We start from the raw sequence: 12,281 nt of genomic DNA, 5'->3' as shown, positions 1-12,281 counted from the left end.
CGATGATTAAAAAAAGAAGAAAAAGAAAGCAGGTGAGGGGACGTGTCAGAAACAATTTGATAACAACAAAATCAAGCAAGACCGACCGATTTAATTTTTATCGATTTCTCATTAATCGCACACGCGCGAAAAATGCTCCATCCTCCGCCAACAAATAAATGCCGTATCCGCACGGGTTACGTTTCAAAAACAGAAAAGAAAAACGAAATAAAGCAATCGCCAAAAAAAAAACAAACAAAGAAACGAAAAAAGAAGAAAGAAAGAAATCGCGCGTAATAGTTACTTCGGTGTTTTCGTTGAAAATATGAAAAAAAATGAAAATGAAAATGAAAATAAAGTCCCGACGTATTTACGAGGTAGATGATAAAAACAACAATAATAATAATTAATAATGATAAATAATAATAATATTTAATAATAATAAAAATAATAATATTTAATATAATAATAAATTAGTTGCAGCTTTCTGTGTAAGGTTATTGTGATATCTAAAAAAAAAAATAATAACTTTACCGTAGCGATATAAATTATTACAGAAATAAGAATCTGATGTTTAGTGAGCAAATAATAATAATATTAATAATAATAATAATAATAATAATAATAATAATAATTAACCAGTATTTCGACGGGGCTTTTGAGCGATGCCTCTCCGCGATCGATGTGAACAGCGAGTCCGTGGGCAATTATTCTCTCTTTTATGTTTATACATTTTTTCATTTGGTTTTTATCATCTTCACGGATCGAGGTTAAAACGACAATCTTAGGCCTCGTCAAAATACTGCCGGATACGCGAGGGCATTCCGACAAATCGAGCGCGATGCAATTATTTTTCTTTCTCTTTCTATTCCTCTATCTCTCTCTTTTTCCCACAAGCATATACAAATTTAAAGATAATGAAACGAGGCGTTTCAAATCGTTCGCGTTTACGCGCGCATGCAACTGAAAAATCTTGGTAAATTCGCTCGATCGTTCGGAACGTTCACATTGCATCTGGATCAATCCGTCCATAACGTGTCTCAAATTCGAGGCATTTGCACAAATGCGTGCATATTAATCATTGGGACTACAAAAACATATCATCATATGTAATGATAATGATACCGTATATATATATATATAATATATATATATATATATATATATATAATATATATATATACAAATATTAAGCAATAAGATTTTATTTATGTGCCCGTAGAAAGAAGAGAAGAAAAATGAAAATGAATTTGAATGATGAATGCGAACACTGCATATCACAACATTGTGTGTCTGGGCAAGAATTAGCTTATATATATATATATATATATACATAATTATAAATATAAATATATATACGTATATATGTATTTATATACATATATATATCTATAATCTTTACTTCGTCGTTGTCAGGCGTTAATGTTAAACTTAATTATCATTAATTAGTTATTAGATTGTGAAAGAATTTCTTCAGGTTCTAAGCAAGATTTGGAAATAATAAAAGAAGCAAAATACGTGGTGGATTTTCATTGTTTCTAAGACCTAATCCTTACGACTTTCAGGGATACACCAACACATCTAGATCGGTGGATATTCGCTGAAAAATGTTTCCCCTGAAATTCTTCGTGATCTAAGTATTGAAGGTCAAGTATTGTTTGAATTTCTAAATATCTAGAAACGCAGTAGCGTCTCGGCGCCGAGTACATGAAAACTTATCCGTCACCGCGTATATATACCTGGCGTTGGAGCTACCACGTATCTTTTACAGGAGAGATGATCCATTCCAACCTAACCTGAAACTTCTTTCATTAATATCTCAACACGCCTGCAATATTTTCTAAATTTTGTTACGTACAGAGACTTCACTCTGTTTCGTTATTTCCATCAAACCTCTCCTCTGTGACATTTGCCCTTTCGAGCGGATGTGGCCGCGGCCCTTCGATAAAGTTTTTTACTAAGAAATTAGGGCGCGTCGCGGGACTGATTTCCACGGAAAAATAGGAGCTACGTGCCTCTACGCATCTCCGCATACGGCAGCATAGATTTCATAAGAATCAACTCCCACTACCGCTTTTCTAACAAAATCTAGAGTATATAAACCGATGCGTTTTGCATCTCGTGGGCTCATTTCTTGAGGACACGTTGAAGTTATGTCGCGCTATATCTTAAACCCGCGAGGTAAGATCGAGAAGAATCCCCTTCGAACAAAGTAAAGCAAAGTAAAGTTCGGGTGATAGTAATCAAGAAGAAATAAGACGCAGACCATGTTACCTCGTCGTTAGATCGGGAAGGATCCCCTTCGAACATAGTCTTGAAACGTTTTGGTAAATACTCGTTCTATTGTAAACGTGACCCCCGCATTTCAACTCGATGCGTAACCTTGAGAGTAGGAATTAGTTTCCGCAATATATATATACAGAAAACATTTGTATAGTCCTAATTAAACCTTGGAATACATACATAGTTTAGTAGAGTAATCCTAACTATTTTCTTCAGTATCTATCCTATTGAATTATTAAATTAAGGAGACCCACAGCAATACACCTTTACCGCTCGAGGTGTATTGCATAGTAGAAGTAACGAGGCCCCAACTAACAAATCCTAGTGGCAACCCTACGTTAGCCATACGTAGGTGCGTCCACGAAAGCACATCCCTATTAACAAAATTGCGCAAACGACAACTATCCTCGGCAACGCGGCCGAAACAAGCCTCGTAACAATTTAAAAGCATTTTTCTTATGTAAACCGCATATAAGCTTTCGAATAAAACCAAAATCAATAAAATCGGTCCACGTACAACTGAGATATCGTAATATCATGTCATGAATCTGTCAGAAACGGTATTTTTCGAATGATTTTCCCGTTGTCAACCCTTAGCCAATAGGAGCTAAGCAAAAGCCGAGTGTCGTTCGTCGACTCTCAGAATCATTCGGTCCGGCATGGATCGTCGGCCATCGAGCATCGAGAGTCGAAACAGATGTCATCATTCCTAACCTGCCAAGTGTCAAAAGTTTTTACACTATTGCATTATTAATTATATTTATATCAGCAAAATCTTTTCAATATAGACTTTTTATGTAGGGTTTAATAACCAATTGCAGCCAGTGTTGTAAAGTGTTGATCGATCTTGACTACAAGGTAAGTTGTCAAAATCTGAATTGCCAGATACCTTTATTTATACAGAAAACTGTTTTTAATATCGGTCCATACCACTAAAGTGTTTTGAATTTAGACTTTTTTAACAGAATTTATACAAACGAAGGGAACCACAGGCTTGGAGGTCATTCATTAACAAATTGCAGCAACTGTTGTAAAATGTTTATCCATAAATGTTTATCCATTATACAGAATAGATCCATACCACTAAAGTGTTTTTAATTTAGACTTTTGATGTAGAGCGTATAGAAATGGAGTCATTTTCTCCTTTCATCATTAACATTAAAATTTCGTGCAGCAAAAAAAAAATGCAGGTATATATAATTATTTATAAATTGAACGTCAACTGCTATAAGTCCTAACTCGTATCATAACATGTATTCCTAACATATATCATAACAAATTGTAAACCAGAATCTTGTATGTCAGACAAGGTAACGATATAGATCGTTTTCGATTACCATATACTAGAGTCATTTCGAGATCGTCTGAATCAATATTTGACAACTATTTAAATTATAGCCGTCACGTAGCTACGACTTCACCTTTTTCCGACTCAGCGATAACATTTCGTAGACGCATACGCGCACCATCCATACACTTTGATTCCGATTCATTAAGTGGCAGTGAAAACTTTGAACACGTAATTAGGGAAAGAGGATTCCTTATAGAAGAACACGATTTTAGTTTATTGTAAACAAAAAATATAGCATCTAACGTACTAAACAGCCTTGCACTAGTAAAAGAATTAAGTCAAACGTCTCCCACAGAAGTGTTAGCGTTCATCGATTCGTGTATGCTAGCATCAGAGTTCACAACACCAGACAATCGACCACTTCTATTGCGAGCTATTTTGACTACAAAACTAACTGGCAAAGTGGCAATGGAAGTAAGATACCGCAAGATAAACAACCTAGAGACACTCAAAACAATATTACTTTCTTTATATACGACAAAACGATCATTAGGTGCAGTACAGACCGAATTTAGTAATTGTAGACAGCGAAATTACGAAGCCGTAAGAGAATTTGCTACCAGACTAGAAAAACTGACAGTAGAATTAACAGAACTCACAATTAATCCAACAAATAGTAATGTAACAAATCAACACTGTCGAGAAGCATCCAAGACCAAGCACTTAACATATTCAGTGCCGGTCTCAAGGAAAAACTTAGAGTAATAGTTAGAGCTCTTTCACACGACGATACGCGTATCGTAATACGCGTATGCGATACGTATCTGCTGGCAAGATACTTATGCGATACTGTATCCAACTAATTTCGTAGCTCGGTATTGATCAGTTGTTTTTCAGTTAAACATGTCTTCTCGTTTGAGAAACACGCGTTCTTAGTTGGTGAAAACCTTTCTGAAATAATGGATGAGATTGAAGCTTTATCCATTTGGTTTCTACATAAAAAGCTACTAAAAGGAGAATAGTTAAGAGAAAATATTGGGTTCATCCTATTAATAATATAAGAGAAGAAACGGGAGCTTTTCATATTTTATTTGAAGAACTTTGTAACGATCTATGTAAATTCTTCAATTATTATGTCTAAAATTTTTTTATGAGGAAGGTGAACGAATTCGACGATACTGCGCAGCGTCGTGTGAATTCTCGCATTTATTTCAATGTTTCGTCGGCCGCCCCGACGCAGAAAAAGTTGCCGGCGGTCGACCAACCGCGGATACCGAAAATCAGTATCGCGATACTGAATCTCGCGAGAATCGCCGGCTGAACGCTTCCATAACATTATGTGTACCATCGGTATCCTGCATACGCGTATCGTCGTGTGAAAGAGCTCTTAGAGCGCGCCGATTCGAAACACTGCAAGAATCAATTGCATTCGCACTAGAGGAAGAACGAGTCCTGGGACGAGGTACGCCCGAACTTTTGGATATCCGAGTGGTTCCGGAAGTACCAAGGGAGGTACGGCTCCCAGAACCTCTAATCCACGGTGTGAAAGGTGCCAGCGACAAAGGCATCTAGCAAAAGATTGTTACGCACGATTAAGCGCGCCTCGATCAGCAATTACCGCACCACATCCTCCGACGAATCGTCAGAGTTTAGGAATAAAACGCGAGTCAAATTATTTTGGAATTACATGCAACTATTGCAAACGACCAGGCCATGTTCAACGCGATTGTCGAACTTTACTTAGAGACAATGGGGGCGCAGGCCCCAGTAACAGACAACACGAAACCGCCAACAGACAGAACCAAAATCAGAATCGACTATCAAACGTAAGGAACGACAGACAAAACTCACAACAAACGGACGCCAACGAGAGAACTATGAACACATACCTACTGAATTATGCAGACGAGCCAAACCAACGTCGTACAATGATAGAAATAGAAGCAACCGAGTTGACAAACGCAAAATGTCGAATGCTAGTAGATACGGGAACAGAAATAACGCTTTTAAAAATCGGTAAAATCATGGGTGAGGTAACCACCACCAGCGAAGTGATAACCTTAAAGGATTCAAACTGATCTCCCATTTTCTATTATTTGAAGTCATTCACTGTGTAACACAATGTAAAATTCGGTAGTTTTCAACTATGCGCAGCTAGAATGCTGTGTTCAACAGTGCAGATGTTCAGATCTTAATGACAATTCATGTAAATTGACTGCTCCGCAGTTTGGCGGTGAAATGAAGAAGCTAAATAATGTATCATCCACAAACTGAGACTGTTTAAAAATTTGCCTAGATATCCGCGGCCTGGAAGTCAAATGCTTGGCGTGGCCAGGCAAGACATTCTCAGATCATCAAGACCCATACTTTCTCTCTCGCAGACTTTCATATAATTTGTCAATTTAAAACTCTTACGATATGAATACATTTCCATTGTATTGCGTTTTAAATTATTTCTAAGGTCATTCGTCGACACCGATACCTTTCCTCTTACAAGCTTTCAGATAATTTGTCAGTTTAAAACTCTGACAATATCAGTACACTTTCATTATTTTGCGTTTTAAAATAATTAATTCTTATTCATCGACACAACCTTGCCTGGCCACGCCAAGCATTTGACTTCTAGGCCGCGGACATCTAGGCAAATTTGTAAACAGTCTCAGTTTGTGGATGATACACTATTTAGCTTCTTCATTTCACCACCAAACTGCGGAGCAGTCACTTTACATGAATTGTCATTAAGATCTGAACCTCCGCACTGTTGAACACAGCATTCTAGCTGCGCATAGTTGAAAACCACCGAATTTTACATTGTGTTACACAGTGTCGCCTTTGCACTTTATTGGAAAGGACTTTCATGTACTGGCAGCTCATTTCGATTTCACATCTTTTTCTACTTTCTTGTAGTTTTTTTATGGGGATCTTTTATTTTTCTATGATAACTCTTTGAGTCTTCCACTTTTTCATGTACTTGGCGTAATTTTCTTACTTTTTTGAAGTTTTTTTTAATTACAGAGAAGATAATAAGACTCCAAAGAAACACATGTCGTAAACAAACAAACAGATTTTTAAGATTCACAAATAATATGCGAAATATAAATATACTAATTTTGTAATAATCCAACTGATGTTCAATTTGTAAATACAATCACGGTAATTGTTAATTTTAGAACAATGATGTAAAAAATTCAAGATCTAACGTTAGATCTTTTACGTTAACGTTTCCTGCTCCGATGCTTTTGTTATATATCTCTTTGATTAAGTTTCTCAGAGTCATTGTTCTTTCGTAGACAGTGCGTGCCAAAACAAATAATTTGTTACTATAGTATAATTATTATAATTATAATTGCAAGTCAATGAATCATTTTGCAAAACATAATTGTGATACAAATTTGAAACATGAGAAGCAAGAGTTACGTATTTCTAGCCTCTCTGTGAACAATGGCTTTAGAGTTCTTAATTTTCGTTTTGACATCAATTAGCGAAGTACTATAAATTAAAGTTTTCGAAGGATAATTAACCATATACGAATATAGATCCCACTCGATACCACCTCCCGAGATTTCTACTATTAAATATAATATGAAACAAGTCGGAATGGTTAAATATGATTTTAACCATTAATAATGGACCTTGGTACTCGTGGAAAACAGTGTAAAGTTTAAGTTTCAGTTTATTAATCAAGTCAACCAACGGTCAATCTTTTCATTACGGCGTCATGGACAACGGGCTGTAACATTTATATTTGTCAATAAATCTTTCCATAAAAATTTGTACATCTTTCTAAAATAATACTAGAGACGTGTTTGAAGTTTCAAATTGAAATCATGCATACTTTATGTAAAAAAAAATGATAAAGAAGCCACACTTTTGGCGCGGAAGAAGGAATTTCCCATTTAATACAATTATTATTGTTATATGGTGAAAATCAAAATTTCCAAAAACATGCATCCTTAATTTGAACCTGTAGTTTACACATATAAACTTTCACGAATGAGAAACAATATTTAGTAACATAAGTTAACAAAAAGACAATTTTTCAAAAATAAATTACTCAAATAAATAAACAATTTCTTTTGGCATGAGTAAATTACCCATTCAAAAACGCATATTTTTGGAAAAATATTTTTGTTCTAGCCCCTCTAGTTGTCAAGATATTTAAAAAAACATTGTATTCAGCCCTAACTTTAGGGGTTGTTTTCACCCCTTCAATATGAACGATTGCCGATAAAAAAAAATACGTGTCATATATTTTTTTGAGAACTACTTACCACATAAATTTTATCAAAATCGGTGTGTAACAATTGGATATGTTCCCTTGTAAGTTCAACTTACTAAGTTGATACTATTAACCCTCAAGTTTAGGAAAATATTAAATGTTTCGTATTTATACTACCAAAAAGAAATTGTAATAAAGTAAACAAAATAATTACATTAACATTATTTAAAATCAAATGTTCTATTTAAAATGAATTCTAACATGATTAAAGAATATTATGTAAGTGGCAAAAGAAATATCAATATAGTTTTTGCACTATTATATTATACGTTATACGTATTACACATTAAAAGCAAAACTATTAATCGTGATTACGTGGGACGCATGACGAACCACGTGTTCTGGATAGGAAGTAGCCAACGTGTTAACAAGAGACAGTAAACGTAAAAATAAAACAAAGAGTACATAATACTTTTCTATACATATCAAAATTAGTCTATATTAAATGTATCAAAAATTATATAGGCTCTGCATAACGATTTAACATCAATGTACAATTTAGGGATTCTATTTTCTCTTGTATAAACTATTTATTTTTCGTTTGAATTAGTGGTATTATAACAATGCCATTTTTCGCTTCCGGTATACGCCACCATCTTCCAAGTCTGTGCTCTTGGCCAACTCCAGCAATCAACTCAGTTCCATCTGGAGTGAAAAATAGTGCATTTATGAAGCCAGTCAATTGAACTTCAAATAGTGAATTCAATGACCTAAAGGAGTCGCTGCAATGCCATAGTCTGATAATGCCATTTCGGGATCCTATAATTAGTATTATAAAAATTGTAACTGCTTTTGATATAAGTAAATTATATAGTATTTTTTGAGAAATTTAATACCTGATGCGACTAGATCTGTATTGAGAAACGTAGCTATACTCGAAATCCACATTGGTTGATTGTTAGCTTCGTCTCTTCCATGTGCATCTGGTATCGAGCACAAAGGCTTTTTCTTTAAACAACCCCAAACACATAATTGTCCATCATCTCCGCAGCTGAGAAAGTTTTCTTCGTTTATAAGCTTTACAGTGTCTATGCTGCCACCGTGTCCATTGAATATGAGTTGTGATTCTTCTAATATTTTCCAAATTCGAATAGATCCATCGAAACCACCGCTGGTGACAGCACGTTCTCGTGCTAGCGCATCAATAGATGTGATACCACTTTGATGTCCGAATCTAACAAAGTCATAAAACTTTTATAATGGTCCACTCTAAATCAAAATTGGAGAAGAAAAAATACTTACAAAGATTCAACGTATGCCATTTCGTCTAAATTCCATACTTTTACGCTTCTATCCTCAGAAGCAGAATACAGCATATGCGTGTCTTTACGAAAAACTAGTCCAGTCACGCTACCTCTATGGCCTTTTAAACTCTTTATATGATTTAAGGTATCTGCGCAAAGTACCCTAATATCTTTACTACCACTATCTCCTACTACCTGTATGCATAAAAATTTAAGTTCACATATATTTATAGATTTAAATATATTATAAATGAATACTCTTTTAGCCTCACCAAAAATTTACTGTCGGTACTAATTGCTAAGCACTGTATGCATTTCATTCCTTGCTGAGTTTTTCTTTTTCCTTTAATGGCTTTTAATTTGCTTCTTTCCTTTAGCGACCCTACCATATGGTACAAGATAAAATAAAATTTTAAATAAACAACAGATATATTGGTAAAGTAACTACAAATAACATACATTTTACTAAGCTGCCATCTTTTGAGCCAGAGTATAAGAACTTTCCATTGCTGGAAAGACATAAACAGCTAACAGAATCCTTGTGTTCTTTACATCTCAAGATAATTGGTTCACCATGGCCAATGTAGTTTGACGCAACAGATTTTCGTAATCGTCCTTTTTCTTCTAAATATTCTTCGCGTAACCTTTTTGATATTGCTCCTTCTTCGAATTCTGCTCTGTCTTTTTCTACATTTTATACAAGTAATTTTAAAATATAACCATATATGATTTCTAAGAAATATCATATCAAAAACTTACCTTCCTCCTCGATTTGCTGAAGATATTTTTTTGCAAGCCTTATACGTTTTTCTTGTGCAGTTTCAGTTTCTTCCTCGCTCTCGTATTCTTGAGATCTTCCCCTATAAATTATAATAACAATTAACATCTCATGATGAATACGTGATTTATCAAACATAAGTTTATCAATAGTTACTGATTTTCTTCTGCGAGTTCTTCATCTGTACTAGCAATACTTTCATTGTCATCAGCTACAGATTTCTTGTCACTTCTCTTTCTCCCTTTTGACGTGCCAATATGGCCATTCAACTAAAGAATCAACTCAAATATATTATCATGAATACTTTATTATAGATATATTAAATCATTTTTGCAATAACATCATATTATAAAAACTATACATATAAATATAAGTGTAAACTCTCTCATGATTCATAAAGAAATGTAATTATAAATAGTACCTTTCTCTTATTTCCTCCAGTACTCTGATTATTTCGTATAAAAAATGACATAGTATATTAAAGAAATTATTTTACACAAATAACCTATCCTAACTTAACCACGTGGTATGTATTGGCACCAGGGATGCCAGAAATCCCCTCCACTTTTCTGCGCATGTTTTTTACGATCTCGATCTTGATCTCGAGAAATCTCGAACCAGGTAAATGGTTACATCCTTATCGACTCAGCAGTGGGTTATCACCTGAACTTTGGCGGAAACTTCTTTATCGATTCAGAAGAAGATCTCTTTTACCGTCTTTTGTTCCGTTTGTCTTTTTGAATTGCTTTGATTTTGTTAATTAATAAATTGCTTTCTGGTTGTACAATACGTGTGATCATTGAAACTTAAAAATAAAACCACTTATATTTTGAACATAAATTTATTATAGTCTCAAGTGCTATAAGACAATATTTAGAGGCGTCATCTATTAGCATGAATGGAACTATTTCTCTATAAACTTAGGCGTTTTGCCAACGATGGCGCTTATTAAACGTTTAAAATTTAGTTTGATTTGTTCATCGCTAAATGACTACGTATCCTAGATATTTGCAAACGATATATTGAGTGAGCAATTTTTATTAAAATTTATTGTTTATAGAACTTGTGTATATGAAATGCCTATACATGCCATGCAATGCCATGTGGTTATGTTGAAGTAGATTAATCGTATAAATCAATTTCTCCAATAAAAGCTTGTCACGGGTCGTCATTACTCATAGTCATTCACAATTTCCTATTTGATTAAATAAAAAGATTATAATATGGCAGTAAAGAAGAGAGTGCTTATGATTTGTTTAGGTAAGTCCTAAAATATTCAACTAATTAATATAAGTAATACAAAATATTCCTTTGGTTTTGCAGGGAATATTTGTCGTTCACCTATAGCAGAGGCTGTGTTTATTGATCAAATGAATAAATTAGGTGTAAGTGATTCATGGGAAGTAGAAAGCGCTGCTCTCATAGGATACCATACAGGTAAAAACCCGGATCATAGGGCTATGTCTACACTGAGAGAAAAGGGCATCATAAATTATTCACATAAAGCAAGACCAGTAAGTGAATTGATAAATATGTTAGAAGTATATAAAACAAATGTGTTCATATATTTTTATTAACCAAATAATTGCATTATTAAAACTAAACTACTGAAGAGTTGAAAATCCTATTCACTATCAACCAGTTATTAGCAACTTGATTTAAGGAATTGAACTTCAACTATACGTGTAAAAACTCTTATATTCTCTTGAACCTTGTGACTACTGGTAACTAGTCAATAGTTTGTAATGACTTCTCTGATTAATCTATTTGTATATTCTGTTACAGATTACTAAAGAAGACTTTACTAAATTTGATTGGATATTTGGAATGGATAATAGTAACATTGAAGAACTAAATAACATGAAACCGAAAAATTGTACTGCTAAAATTGAACTTCTTGGAAGTTATGATCCACAAGGAGAAGTTATAATAAGAGATCCTTACTATGTATGTCTTATACTTTAAATTGATATCATTAAATTTAACATTACAATTCACTCATTCAAATAATTTAATGCCTAACTTATATTCTATGATATAAAATAAGAACCAAATTGATAGAAAAATTTTATTTATAGGATAGTGACAGTGCTGGATTTCATAAAGCATATGAACAATGTATACGAAGCGTGAAGGCATTCTTAGAAAAGCATAAAGGTATTGGATACAATCTTAATATAGTAGTGATTAAGATAATGTATTGTCCTAACATAAAATGTATATATGTATAATAATTTCATTATTTCCAGAGAGCAATTTATGATCAAAACGAATTAGAGAAGGAATTGTTTCAAAGATTATTAAAATATTGTATATTTCAACATTTGTGAAAAATAATAAACATTCATTATAATTCTAGAGTATTTATTTGTTACTGCTTGAAATTGACAGATGTTATATTTAAAAACAATGCCTGTTCAAAATTAT

The 12,281-nt window shown here is 33.7% G+C and overlaps 2 protein-coding genes across 2 annotated transcripts; one reads left to right on the top strand and one right to left on the bottom strand.

Moving 5' to 3' along the window:
* Window positions 1-8,076: 8,076 nt before the first annotated feature.
* Window positions 8,077-10,432, bottom strand: LOC128891238 (U3 small nucleolar RNA-interacting protein 2). Its single transcript, XM_054150619.1, has 8 exons — window positions 10,276-10,432; window positions 10,011-10,123; window positions 9,836-9,936; window positions 9,536-9,763; window positions 9,349-9,458; window positions 9,075-9,271; window positions 8,669-9,006; window positions 8,077-8,591 (listed from the first exon to the last, which is right to left on the bottom strand). Exons 1-8 carry the CDS (start codon window positions 10,324-10,326, stop codon window positions 8,359-8,361), a joined length of 1,371 nt encoding a protein of 456 aa, XP_054006594.1. The 5' UTR covers window positions 10,327-10,432; the 3' UTR covers window positions 8,077-8,358.
* A 381-nt stretch (window positions 10,433-10,813) lies between these two features.
* LOC128891286 (low molecular weight phosphotyrosine protein phosphatase-like) lies at window positions 10,814-12,214 on the top strand. Its single transcript, XM_054150704.1, has 5 exons — window positions 10,814-11,114; window positions 11,178-11,368; window positions 11,640-11,801; window positions 11,933-12,011; window positions 12,104-12,214. The coding sequence occupies exons 1-5, from the start codon at window positions 11,078-11,080 to the stop codon at window positions 12,115-12,117; spliced, it is 483 nt and encodes a 160-aa protein (XP_054006679.1). The 5' UTR covers window positions 10,814-11,077; the 3' UTR covers window positions 12,118-12,214.
* Window positions 12,215-12,281: the final 67 nt, after the last annotated feature.

The sequence above is a fragment of the Hylaeus anthracinus genome, unplaced genomic scaffold (assembly GCF_026225885.1).
Source record: "Hylaeus anthracinus isolate JK02 unplaced genomic scaffold, UHH_iyHylAnth1.0_haploid 12001, whole genome shotgun sequence".
Taxonomy (NCBI): Eukaryota; Metazoa; Arthropoda; class Insecta; order Hymenoptera; family Colletidae; genus Hylaeus; species Hylaeus anthracinus.
The sequence above is the reverse complement of the archived record's forward strand: the minus strand, read 5'-3'. Positions and strand labels throughout refer to the sequence as shown.

Bases quoted from the DNA above. Each gene is read 5' to 3' on its own strand.
- LOC128891286 (XM_054150704.1), top strand. From the start codon at position 11,078: ATGGCAGTAAAGAAGAGAGTGCTTATGATTTGTTTAG. The intron at 11,369-11,639 runs GTAAGTGAATTG...ATTCTGTTACAG, and splicing joins ATTCACATAAAGCAAGACCA to ATTACTAAAGAAGACTTTAC. The intron at 11,802-11,932 runs GTATGTCTTATA...TTTTATTTATAG, and splicing joins TAATAAGAGATCCTTACTAT to GATAGTGACAGTGCTGGATT.
- LOC128891238 (XM_054150619.1), bottom strand. From the start codon at position 10,326: ATGTCATTTTTTATACGAAATAATCAGAGTACTGGAGGAAATAAGAGA. The intron at 10,124-10,275 runs GTACTATTTATA...TTGATTCTTTAG, and splicing joins CTGGAGGAAATAAGAGAAAG to TTGAATGGCCATATTGGCAC. The intron at 9,459-9,535 runs GTATGTTATTTG...ACCATATGGTAG, and splicing joins AGATGGCAGCTTAGTAAAAT to GGTCGCTAAAGGAAAGAAGC.